At 40.2% G+C, this 12,731-nt stretch overlaps 2 protein-coding genes across 2 annotated transcripts; both read right to left on the bottom strand.

Annotated features, from left to right (window-relative positions):
• Positions 1 to 2,050: 2,050 nt before the first annotated feature.
• Positions 2,051 to 5,904, bottom strand: LOC147764884 (uncharacterized). Its single transcript, XM_086998829.1, has one exon. It carries the CDS (start codon positions 5,750 to 5,752, stop codon positions 2,327 to 2,329), a length of 3,426 nt encoding a protein of 1,141 aa, XP_086854955.1. The 5' UTR covers positions 5,753 to 5,904; the 3' UTR covers positions 2,051 to 2,326.
• A 4,175-nt stretch (positions 5,905 to 10,079) lies between these two features.
• On the bottom strand, positions 10,080 to 12,718 carry LOC106156731 (uncharacterized). The gene is made up of 5 exons (XM_013532132.3): positions 12,533 to 12,718; positions 11,921 to 12,104; positions 11,191 to 11,333; positions 10,758 to 10,920; positions 10,080 to 10,465 (listed from the first exon to the last, which is right to left on the bottom strand). Exons 1-5 carry the CDS (start codon positions 12,606 to 12,608, stop codon positions 10,291 to 10,293), a joined length of 741 nt encoding a protein of 246 aa, XP_013387586.2. The 5' UTR covers positions 12,609 to 12,718; the 3' UTR covers positions 10,080 to 10,290.
• Positions 12,719 to 12,731: the final 13 nt, after the last annotated feature.

Raw genomic sequence — 12,731 nt, 5'->3', positions numbered from 1 at the left:
TGACTTCTCTTAAATAAAATTAATCAAATCTAAATAAAACAAATAACGGAGAGCAGATTCTTTGGTGAAATTATTTATCTGTCAAAAACCTTATAAAACGTTAAAACATTCTTTATGAATAACGACCCATGCAGTAGTGTAAAATATTCATTTTGTAGAAGGTTGCACAGGATTAAATTCTCGATGCAATTAACGATTATTTCCTAGTCTTTCATTAGCCTACCAGCACCTTATTGAGAAAATTTTGATTCACCCCAAGAAGTTATAACTTCTTGTTCACCCTGACACTGCCAACGAAAAAGTACTTTAGTTTACTGGTGTTTCTTGAATATTTAGGCACTGTTGATGGCCCCAAAGATTGAAATTTGACGAAACCGATGCTTTATCGCTATTGTTTAATGATTAACAATTGCTGCCTGAGAACGCTCTTGGGATGTATACTAGTAGACCTAGTCAAAGAATGGAATAGTTTTTAATATCAAGGTCACTTACAACCCAGTCATTAGGTAACACTGGAGAACGAAACAAAGGGGCGACTACCAGTTGTAACTGCCATTGAATGAAATGTAAAAGGTGCGAAATCGGCCACCCCTTAATGCGATCATTAACCAGCAAACAAAGCGTTGTAGTGTAATTTCCACCGCCGACAAGCGGGTTATCAAAAAAAGTATGACAGTCTTTTTACTTCCACCATCGATCCCTAGGACGTACATGTATACATGAAAACAACATTGATAACTATTCTTGTTATAATGCACGAAGTAAATTGAAAAAAATTAAAACTATGTTAATTTTGACTTACTTCATACATGATGTTATTGTGTTCACGACAAAGGCTAATCAAATGCCATTTACCCTTAATGATTTGTTTGGGCGAACTCTCCTCCACAGCATTTGCACACGTATCAGTTAAAGATCTTTTAATTAATCTATTTCATAATTCAAGGAGTTGCAGTAAGCGAATGCAGTTATGTGACCGATCTTGCACAAACACTTAAGCCCTTGCCGTTAGGCAAATTGACACACTAAGTCATTTTTGATATTTTTTTCTAATGCCCAACAAGAATTTTTGCATGGAATTAATTTTCCACCGCTCAGCTGGCATTCAGTAATATATCGCGAGGACATTGCACTAACCGATGAGAGGCTGTGGTTTAAGCTAGATGCAACACTCGCCACCGAGCTGTACCCGAAAATTACTCAACCTGTGGCTCGACAATACGCTCGTTATATTTCAATTTCGGCTCGGCGACTTGTATTGTATCTATCACTTATTACAATGTCCAGGTAGCTTACCCAGCTGTGGTTTTAATTATCGCTATTTAGGTTCCTTTCGAAACCAGCTTCGTCTCCACGAAAACAACATACATGTATATTGTTTTGGATGTTACTCACACGAAGACCTGGCACGGCTTTGTCGTTGGTATTTTCTTTTTATTGTTTAGTGCTATCTATACCCCTATCACTTAACCTGAGAAGTTTCCAAACGTAAGGACAAAGAGAAAAGTGTGATGTATCGAGACAAAAGGGAGATCGGTAGATACGTCCAAAATTAGGGAGACTTCTGCCAAGATCGGAAGAGTTAATTGGTATGGGCCACAGACTGATCGCTCGAGAAATTCACCAAATCTACAAAAAAAATCCTTCAAATGTATTAAATAGCAGAGGCCCATCCCCCTGATTGTAAGAAGCAAACAAAACAACGAGACGGCAGGTCGACATTCAGCCTAGAGCAAGGTGCAATACTGCCAAGTTGAAAGCTGTTAATTAAGTCGGATTATAGCGCGCATCAATTTACTTCCCGTCGCGCTTGGCGAGGACGAACTCCCGTCTCCAAGGGTCGCCCGTACAATAATTTACATATGTGCTCCTCCCCCTGTGCGCTTAGGCCCTGTATGAGTCCACGTCGCTATTGTTTGCTACCCGCACAGGCTTTTGTAGTTTATCAAAACAACCCATTGTCTCTCAGGGGGCGTGAGTACAGAGTTAATACGTACATGGAGTATACGCATACGGATTGTCGCGCGAATTATGAGCACAACCAGTACTAAATGACACCTAGCGACATATTTGAAGCCAAAACATCAGAAATAAACATTAAAAATATAACATTTCTGTTCTACTTCAATAACCATCCTAAATAAAATCTTAATGGACAAAGTGGATTAATGGCTTGTATTAAAGACCGGAGATGTTTGTAGGTCAGCCCGCCTTCAAAATATAGTTCAAAAACACACAGCTGGTTAGAGGAACAGTTATAAAAACCCCCCTAAATTTCCATCATACAGAATGATTTTGGAAATCAATGTGTGTAATGAATTGATGCCTAGGCTGACGCCTGACTAGTTGTAGCATTTGATTTTGATTCTTGGGATTGAATCTTCTTTTCCTTACGGCATAAGGAGCCGATGCTAGCATTGGACAGGGTGTATAGATAAGGATTGAGAGCCGAATTAATGGGGAGAACGAACACCGCCACCCACGCGGAGACCTGGGGGTCAATAGACACCCCAGTAAAACTTAACACCCCGAGAACCGTCACAGGCGACCAACAAATAAAATCTGTTATCAAAATCAGAGATACGCGTCTAAGCAACGTCAGTTCCTTTCCAGAATCTTTTCTGCCTACCTTTTGGCTGGATTTGAAAACCTCCCTGACGATGCTTGCGTAGGCGAGGCATATGAACGTGAAAGCCGCCATGTTGATAACTACGAAAATGATGAATGCATACTCTCGTCCGCCAAATCTTGCACTACTCAGGGTAAAGGGTAAGCACACAGAATTATGACCATAAAACTCTTTAAAATACTCAGACTCCATTAAAGGTAAAGCACCTAGAGCAGTCCAAGTTACCCAAGCTATTGCGACTGCTATCCCAGCTGCTTTTAAATCTAATTTCACATTCTTGATAAAGAAAACGACGGCCAAGAGTCTATCTAAAGTAATCAAAACTAACAGTGTGACAGACATTTCGCTTGCTACCATAGACAGAAACCCAGCCATACCACATATTGCCCCTCTTTTCCACCTTACAGCATAGAGATAGTAGCTACCTCTATATATTACGTCTGCCGAACCAACGATCAACAAGTACACACCCATTAACAAATCAGCTATGGCAAGATGTAGAATAAGGACTGTACCTGTGGTTACTTTTTTCGCCCGTATCCACAAAATAATTACCAAGGAGTTTCCTATTACTGCCAACGCCCCCATAACCCAAATGGACACCTGTAAAACGGGACTGGCAAGTAAATCGGCACAAGAGGAAAATTCGTCTGGCTCCGGCGAGCACTTCTGAAAGTGTCCTCGAGCAAGACAGCAAAACGCAAAACTGTCAGTCTTCAGATGGTGTAGCTGTAAGGGGTTAAAAACATTTGCATTTAATTCTAAGTCGTCGTTTTGTGAAATATCTAGTTCTTCTAAGGACTTCAGATCTGAGAAAGCTTTCTCGTTTACTTCTGATAGTTTTGTGTTAGCAATTTGTAAACTGACCAAAGCATCAAGCCCCTTAAACGCATACTCTGGCAATCTTTCTATTGGGAGAAAACTCAAGTTCATCACCGCCATTTTGTCAAGACCATAAAATGCACCACTAGCGATTGCAGTTAAAGGGTTGCCCAAAATCAACAGCGACTTTAACGCGCGTAATCCGTGAAAGCTCCCGTTTTTAAAGTATGTTATCTTATTATTCGATAAGTCAAGCTCAAGAAGGTTTACTAGATTCACAAATGTGTGTTCTGGAACATCAACAATTTCGTTACTGTTTAAATCTAATTTGGTTAGATATTGAAATTGGTCAAACATTTCTGAGGTAAGAATGAGGGCATTGCGCGACATCACGAGGGCTCGAACCTGTGTTTTAAAAGTCAAGTTTGGTGGTTCCGAGAAATTACCGTTACTGCAATCTACGAAGTATCCAGCACATTTGCATCCTTCTGAGCAGCTGGTGGCATCGCAGAATCTTTCATCATCCATTGAATCCATACAGTGCAGCACTCCATCACATACATCATTGTGATGCAGACAGAACCGAGCGCCTTTGCAACGAAATTTAGACGGGCACGTGTAATTTGAACAATACGCGGGTTCTTCATCTTCACCATTGGGGCAGTCTTGTACAGTGTCGCACAGATGCCTAATAGAAATGCAGTAGCTGTCCTTGCATTTATACATATCTGGGCATTGGTAGTGAAAGCAGTGCTTCAAATGATCAAAATGTGGGCAAGCGTCTCCCCTAGCATGGAGATGCCTGTCATACCTGCATGTTTCACCTCGTGGGTAACACTTAGAGTGCTCTGGTTTACATCGCACATGTTCATGAGAAGAACAGTATGTCATGTTGAAAGCGGCCATGTTATTGCCAGGAAGCGTTTTACAGTCCGACTGTCCCTTTGATTGTCCTCGTTGATCAGCTTCATCCTCCTGCAGCGAACAATCTGGTCGCATGTTGTTTAAGAAACTTTTGGAGATGCAGTCGCCATTGTAACAATGCATGCCTGCCTCACACACAACCCTGCAGTCGTTAAGTGGTGCTTCGTCAGTTTTGTCAATGCAATCAAAACGTCCGTCACAAACATTGCGGCGGCTCACACACTGGCCATTTCTGCATTGAAACTGGCTGAAGTCATTACAGACTGGGTGGGAGCAGAATTCCTCATCCTCGTTCTTCATGCAGTCCATTACAAAGTCACAGACTTTATTAACAGAGATGCATTTTCCATCATCGCACCGGAATGAATCCACACCACATGAGCAGTTCATTTCGTCTTCTCCCGAAGAACAGTCAGGGTCTCCGTCGCAAACAGCCCCAAGGCTTATACAGACATCGTCACTGCAGGGGTACTGGTTATTGGAACAATGGCTAGGGGGTTTGACTGGTTCTTTTTGGCATACAGCATAAATAGCTCGAGGCTTACTAGCATTCCCCTGGCAGTGGTTCGCTGGTATTGTCACATCCTTAGCGACGATGTTGCGATACCTCATGTTTGCCAGGGATATGTGTATGCAGTTACCATTGGTAGCCATCATCCATCCAGCTATTCTCGAGGTATCTTTCCTTACGTATGATGATTCTTGTCCCCATGCTGTTTCCAACCAAGGCAGGTCTGTTCCCACTGAGAACCACGAGGCCTCCTTGGCAAACATTTGGAAAAACTTCTGGTAATTGAGTGCATTGTAGTTTGTGGTCTCCGCCAATGTTGCATTTTCCTGGTGACATCGGTTAAGAGCTTGATCGAATGTCATAGAAAACTCGTCGTGTTCGGTGGCCGCCCAAGATGCGAACAGACTGTAACGTATGTATTCCCAAGAGCCAAATGATAGCAGTTCTATGCTGAGGGCATTGGAGAGAATTAAGGATATGCAGGCGTTTTCATAGTACACCCAGCCTGGTTGACAGTAGATGTCAGTTGGACTGTTGATTTCAGACATCATTTCATCAACGAGAAGGGGAGAATTGTCTCTTAAAGGTACGGCAGTTGGCACTGCTGGCATTTTGCACACAAATCCTGTGCAGCAGAACGGCTTGAAACACGAAACTTTAACCCAGCTGCTTCCTCTAGCCCAGTCATATTGGAGTGAGGGAAGCATAAGGGTGCATTTCTTGTCCGGTCTCTTTTCCGGCTGGACGTTTTCTGGGTCAAAGATCGAACGAAGTGATACTTTCCAGTCACGATTTAATGGCACTGAGGTAAATGGTTCTGGACCGAACCACTCGGAGTAGATGTAGGGCCTGCCATCTGTCCACATGAACCCTCCAGCCTGTAAAGAGGCAATGTTGGCATATTACTGCAGTGATAAAGCGTAATCAATGCCATATCAAAGCCTTTACAGAGTTGCAAATACGCATTTGCACAGTCTTTCAAATTTCGTCTACCAGAAGGTTTTTCCGCTCCGTATTTTCCACTGACTATTTCTTGAATTTAGGCCTAGTTTACATTTATATTTATATATTTATTTACATCTATATATAAAGGATACATACCTCATGGCCATCTCTCAACCCGATGAAAACTCCCGCCCAGGGCATCGTCTGTTTACAGGCGCTTCCATCAAATTTCTGCACTGATTTATAAGTGACCAAACGCTTGAGAAATCGTGCTTCTCTGTTGCTCTGAACGCTGGCGAGGTGACCACCTTCCGCCTGGCATGCTTTTTCAGCGTTTTCCCAGGTTAATACAGGACCTCCTTGGTCAAAACGATAACATTGGCCGCGATAAAGAGTATATGTGTTATTAGCACATGTATATGGCTCTATGTTTTTCCTTGAGACATCGGTGTACGTTATAAATATGGTGGTTGGCAATGGTTCACCAGTGCTAATCCAGTCAAGAGCAACTTGACTACACCCACTGCGGAAAGAGCGCACATTTGAAAAATTACTTAAGTTTCGCAAAACTGGGCGTGCCTCAAATTCGGTCACATCGTAAATGTTTATGTGTCCGTATTCAAAAGATGGCATCGTGGGTAAGTTCAGTTGCACGACATGTGCCTGAGGAACCGTAATGTAGAACTTGCAAGATAAAAAAGAGCGAGACAGGACCGTTAAAGTGCCGTTGGTCGGGGACTCGATAGTGTGTGTGCAACTGATTTCTGAACGATTGGCAATAATGACGGGGGGCAAACCCAAACCGGTATACCCGGGGCCTCCTATCTCAACGTTTGTGGTGATATAAATAGACAGATCCGTGTTGTCCAAGTTCCGTATAAAGAACTGGACAGAGTTAATGTTGGAGACATTACCGCAAACTGGACCCCATATGGTGTCTGATACTTGTGTCCATTGTGTCCACTCGGAATCGTGGGGACTGTAACTTTTTCTTTCGATGGCGACATGGTCATTGGTGCATCCAGGTGACCATTCCAAAACTAGCTCCAAAAAGCGAAAACTGACGTAGTCGTCTTCGTTACTTGCCGTGAGAAAGGAGTTCCCCTCAGAAACTCTTCCCCTGTAACCTCTGGTTCCTAGACCAAAAGTTTTGTTTTGCTCTATACTTCCTGTTGCCATGTTCGTCTGGAACCAGACGAGGGCGACGATGAAAGCCTGCACCGTTTTATAAGTAAGTGACATGGCACCAATACCCGGGGCCGTGTATGATACTGGACACGACGAGTGCGCGATGAGTGAATAACTTGTTTCGAGCAGTCAACGTATTTATACAAAGTTAACCACTCGTGTTGCAGTCCGGAGAGTGATCAAGTCTTCTCTCAAAATGTTTCTCATATCGTATGCATGTAATTTTTAACGCCTGTTATCTTTAATTGCACATTTTTCTTATAATTTATTTCATGTGCATGGTATCATTCCCGAAGAATAAAAAAGTAAAATGTTAAAAAGAATCAAATTATGGTCACAAATGTACACGCCCATTTCTTAACATTCGATTGGTTGCCCTTTAAACACACACAGAAGTCATCAATATCCTAAGTCCTTCTTATTCCCAACGGTGTCATTACTATTCAGAAACCGTTCAGCGTAGGAGGGATTGAAATGCATCTAAAAAGCACATTTAATCAAAGGGTGACGCGGTGGGACACTGTAATGTATTAATGAAACTGTACACGACTAACTAATCTACATGTTAATGTAGTGCAATGGGGAACATTATTGTTAGTGTTCACCCGGGGCATGTTTCAAGCTCCACCCAGTCTTTAAACATATACAGCTAAGAACGCAATAGAAACAAATGAATAGGGCCTACTGGAGAAAAAAAAGATACACGCCCATGCCAAGTGTAGCCGGCGCGTTTATTTCAATTACCATCTTTCGTCGTAATCCTCATCCACTTCCCTTTACCGCTTTTTACTGTTTAGTAGAATGCTTACTACAAAGGGTCTTCTGTGAAAAGCGATGGTTTGCGGAAATTACCTGGCTAAGGCCAATGAGTGGCCGTAGGTAGGTTGAGGTAGAATTTTTCCAGACTTAACATAAAGGGGCTAGCGACACGTCTGTAAAACAGTCGTCTATACTGTGTGGTTGGACTCCCATCTTCACTGGACATACATGTATAATATCACTATCAATCATTGCCATTCGCTATCTATTTTGGCAATGATCAATTACTCGTATTGCAAATTATCCGCCAATGTGCTCTTCACCCCCTGGCAACCTGACTATAATGCATTGTTATAATACCAATAATTTCCTTGCTAATTGACGAATGCTCCGATGGCTATTCGCACTGACCCCAACTATTATTTTTCATTTATTTCATTTATTAATTCATTATAGTGTCATGTGTAAAAAAACACCAAGCCTTTTGGACTTAAAGAAGAATAATTGCTTAAGTCTTCAATAAGAAATCTTAACTAAAATTTAGAAAACTGCCTAATAATTTTTCTCATTAAATATTCTACAGAAATTTCATTTCTTTCATTTGTTTGGATACCCCACTTATCATAAAATTAACATCTTTCTTCTATATAACAGTGTCTATAATTCGTCTTCTCTAACTTTTATTTGATAGATTGATATATTGCGGCTGACTTTTTCCGCTGAAAATATTTAAACATTCTTATTTTACAGTTATATTTAATAATTTCTAGTATCATATTGTTTGTAAATCATGTTAGTCACCCCCTGGAAACAGCCTCATATATAGAATTAATCTTAGTTAAACCTATCTACGGTTACGTTACACACGCGCACGCGAGCGCGCAAACGCACATACACAAACATCTTCTCACCGGGGATAAAAAAATCTAGTAAATATATCCAAAAAGAGATAATTGCTTTTTTATCCTTACAGGTATAACATCACTCTGTGATGTTGATGAAAATTGTGATTGATAGCTGAAGTTTCAATTTAATGGAAAGATGTTTCAAGTCTAACAGGCTAGAGCATTGCTGAGACATTGCGATAGCGGTGTTTTAGCAAGGAGAGCGCAGTGCGTGTGTGGTGGTGACTGGGAGTTTCCAAAGGTAATTCGCCGTTCATTTTAATGCATGGAAATATGTTAATATTGGAGTAGTTACTGGAAGTTTCAACAAAAATGATACCAGGGCTGTAGTGTGTAGTTATACAGAGAAATCTAAAACATCAGCAAATGAATAAACACTTGAACTGTTACCTTTAGCTGCAGACAGGGTAGCTGACACAATAATGTCGCAAAAAAGTGGCTACTAGGAAGGTAAATGAAAACAATGGTGGTGCAGAATAGTCATTTTCTTGGTTTGTTTTGAGCGGCACACTTTATATGCAGTCTTTTGACGCCCTATATCAAAACAGTTATTATAATGATTTATATTAAGGTTTATGCATTATGTCATATTATATTGTTTAATTTGTTTTCATTACTTTAATGCGCAGAAGATGATCAAGGATATCTTGAACGAATAAAAGGATCGTTTTATTTGTCCAAGAGGACAGTTAATGAGAGAGAGAGAGAGAGAGAGAGAGAGGAATCCACTCCGTGAGGAGCAAAGTTCTGGCGGTATTGAACGCAGCAAAATAAGTTGATTGCGTTTTATGAGTGTTATTTGTGAAGTGTGTTGCTTGCTTTAAATAGCGTACAATGTTTAACTTTTGAAAATCAAGGGCACGTTTTTTCTTACCGATGATTTAAATCACTTGAAAATCAGTGCTGCGTTGTCAAATGGTCGGAAGACAGGAATAGGGAAATCACCATGGGAGCGTGCCACATTTAAAGGGATAATAACTCTTCGTATGAGGTCTATATTTCACAATAAAAACATTGTGAATAACTCATAGAAATATAACATATTCTGTTGTATGACAAAAACAGCAGTTATAGCTATTATTCTGATATCTGAGATTGTCTTCAGACCACGTGACATCCATTGATGGCTATACTCTGTTCTAATCTCTTAAGAGATTTTAACAAAAAACAAACTTTTTAGAAAAAAAACAGGGACTAACTTTGAAAGTAAAAATGGATTCATTAACCATTGGTAAGTATGGGAAAATTGTTGCTTACTCCAGGAAAATTCATTTTTTGTCCAAAGCGAAGAGTTATTATCCCTTTAAGGCTGCTGACTTTTAATTATAAACATGCAATATACTCAATGATAACTTATTTTAATCCAACATTATAAAAATAAAGGCAAACGACAGAATATAAATCCATTCCCAATTTATTTTCCCTACAAAAATAACAAGTGTGGCGCATCTACCTATATATTACAAATATGTGAATTGCATTTTGTAAGTAGGCACTTGCGCCACAGTAAATATGTACAAACTTATATATACATTAACAGGACGACACATGTTCATCTGCCGAGCCGCCAGTGAAGAACCTTCCTACAAAGCTATATTTGCATCTGTTCATAGTTCGTCCCGCTTATGCTGTACTTTTTTCCTGAGAAAGTCACACTCGAAGCCGTTATTTTGAAGTGATGCCGACATGGTTGCCGAGTACACCGTTTTCATAATATTCTGCACACTCTCACCACAAGGTTGGTAGACCTTGGTAAGGCATTCTATAACATCCCTGGCCCCTCTGAAAAAAAACACAAATATAGTATACATAAGTTCATTTTAAATATTCATAAGTAAAGATGTGTTATATTTGCTCATTTGCAACGAATCCATGTCAGAATCATGATATGAATATTGAATTAGCAATATAGACAGGACATAAAGATGTGCATTAATCAAATGAGAATGGGAAATCGGAATTAATGCATTTAATCGGTCACATGCAAATTACTCGTTCGACGTTTCAATGTCAAAGGTTTTAACTGAAGTAATTTACATAGAAGTAGTTAATATAGCGCCTACAGCTGACTTACCCGCAGAGACTGGCTTTTACATCTGCATTGGCAGTTGACCTTGAAATATCGTGCTCGCTCTGGATCTTCTCGTCTAATTTCTCCGCCATATCGTTACACTTTATCGTCTTCTCTCGACCCTCCAAGTTGACCTTAGCAATGCAGTCGAAGTTTTTCATATATTCTGAAAATGGAATGTGTAAAATAACATAACAGCGCATTTTTTCTATACATGACGGTGTTACATGTACTACATTTATATAATGATGTAGAAGATCGAATTGAGACAATCACTTTTCTCTAAAAAAGCGCAAGTTCTAATATCTATACTGTTGCAGCATGCTCCCAGTCTTTTTTTGTATAATCACCTTGTTTATTTTCTTTAGTTAAACCTATCGATCAAACGCGTCACATTTTTATCGTATTTTGTCCCCAACCGATGCCAAGTGCTTACCCTCGTGCCCCTCTCCACACAGATAGTCCATTGAACTTTCGATAATTCTGAGCGTTTTACTAGATTCCGAGTCTCTAGGTCCAGGGAAGTCCCAGCACGAATCTCGGACTTTCATTGCACATTTTTTAACCTTCTTGAACACTCTGAAATAAAGCGACATGCACTTAAATATAAATATATTTAGTTTTGCCGTGGGAATTTGTAATGACGGCAAAGAAGTAGGAAGGAATTATTTTGTATCATGTGTTACATGTACCAGCAGTTGTGTCTGCGTGCGCGCGTACAAATATTGCACTACAAAAATGTTTATATTTGTAAAATTTAACTGCAGCTAACGTCAGGTGTAGGCATAGCTGATAATTCAGCGAGTTTTAAGAAATAACACCGCAAATAATTATAGGATCGTCAATAGTTATCCGAGGCAATATACGATGGTTACGAGTGCAATAGCCTTAGCTGACCAGCCGTCCCTCACTTTCTGAAAAAGGAACTAACATGGTCTATATCTACAAAGACATGGTATTTAGGTTGGCTTCGCGGTAATCATTATAAACCACATATATGTAGCGGGCAAAGCCAGCAAAGCAAACCACTTTACCCAGTAGTGTGTGTGAGCATTAAATGAAGTAAGAGAGACGAAACATAAAAAAACTATATTTATTGAGTCCTTGAGCGGACTTTTATAATCTGACCAAAATATTTTGTGAAATAGGAGAGGTAATAAATTTACCTGCATGTCTCCTTGGCGTCTTTTTTTGTCTCAGGAGTGACAAAGTTTGTGGGAGACCCTTTCCGCTTCTCGACATACTTCATCCATGTGTCCAGGCAGGGCAGCCAGTCCGAGTGCACACACCCACGCCTCATTTCCTCCTCGGGACCTGAGCAGTTAGCGTCTTTGTTCAGACGACAGGTTTCTATACGATAAGAGACAATTGTGAGAGAGCTACCCATTTCAGATATTCTGTCGCCTAGGCATAGATATTATTATTTCCCCCCTTCATCAACCCGTCGCTTACACGCAAAGGGTGGAAACTGCAATGTTCCGTTACACTGAAATTCTCGACCCCGCTGTTTTATTCCCATAATTTCTTACATTATTGGGAATTATTTTAAACTCCTCTCAACACTTATTCACAGAACTTCCCCTCAGACAATATGGCATTTCGAATATGTATGTATGACACACTATTATCTATATATACTATAGTATACCATTTTAACTGAGAATAATTCGTCTTCTAGTAAATATTCCTAAAGGACAGGGATACTGTAAAAGAAAATAACATAGGCAGGCAGTCTCCTCGCTTAAATAATAAAACAAGATATAAAACTTGAAACATACCATTTCCATTAGAACTTTGGCAAAATATCGAAAGTCCGACCAATACGATGGTTAGCAGCTGTACACCGTACTCCATGCTGACGTTTTACTAAATGAGAAATGTAAGCGAAGCGTTCACAAATATAGGTCGAGGTGCCGGGATAATGGGATGACGTGTGCTTCCGCCCGACCCACCGTCATGCACGAAGAGATGTTATTA

Source organism: Lingula anatina, chromosome 1, assembly GCF_051362555.1.
Source record: "Lingula anatina isolate TDL-2025a chromosome 1, LinAna3.0, whole genome shotgun sequence".
Lineage (NCBI taxonomy): Eukaryota > Metazoa > Brachiopoda > Lingulata > Lingulida > Lingulidae > Lingula > Lingula anatina.
This window is presented reverse-complemented; position numbering and strand designations above follow the sequence as displayed.

What these genes read in the sequence shown, in the direction of transcription:
- LOC147764884 (XM_086998829.1), bottom strand. Translation starts at nt 5,752, where the DNA reads ATGTGGACAGATGGCAGGCCCTACATCTACTCCGAGTGGTTCGGTCCA.
- LOC106156731 (XM_013532132.3), bottom strand. Translation starts at nt 12,608, where the DNA reads ATGGAGTACGGTGTACAGCTGCTAACCATCGTATTGGTCGGACTTTCG. An exon ending in CCAAAGTTCTAATGGAAATG is followed by an intron (nt 12,105 to 12,532) that starts GTATGTTTCAAG and finishes CTTATCGTATAG; the next exon opens with AAACCTGTCGTCTGAACAAA. An exon ending in GTAAAAGCCAGTCTCTGCGG is followed by an intron (nt 10,466 to 10,757) that starts GTAAGTCAGCTG and finishes GTTTTTTTTCAG; the next exon opens with AGGGGCCAGGGATGTTATAG.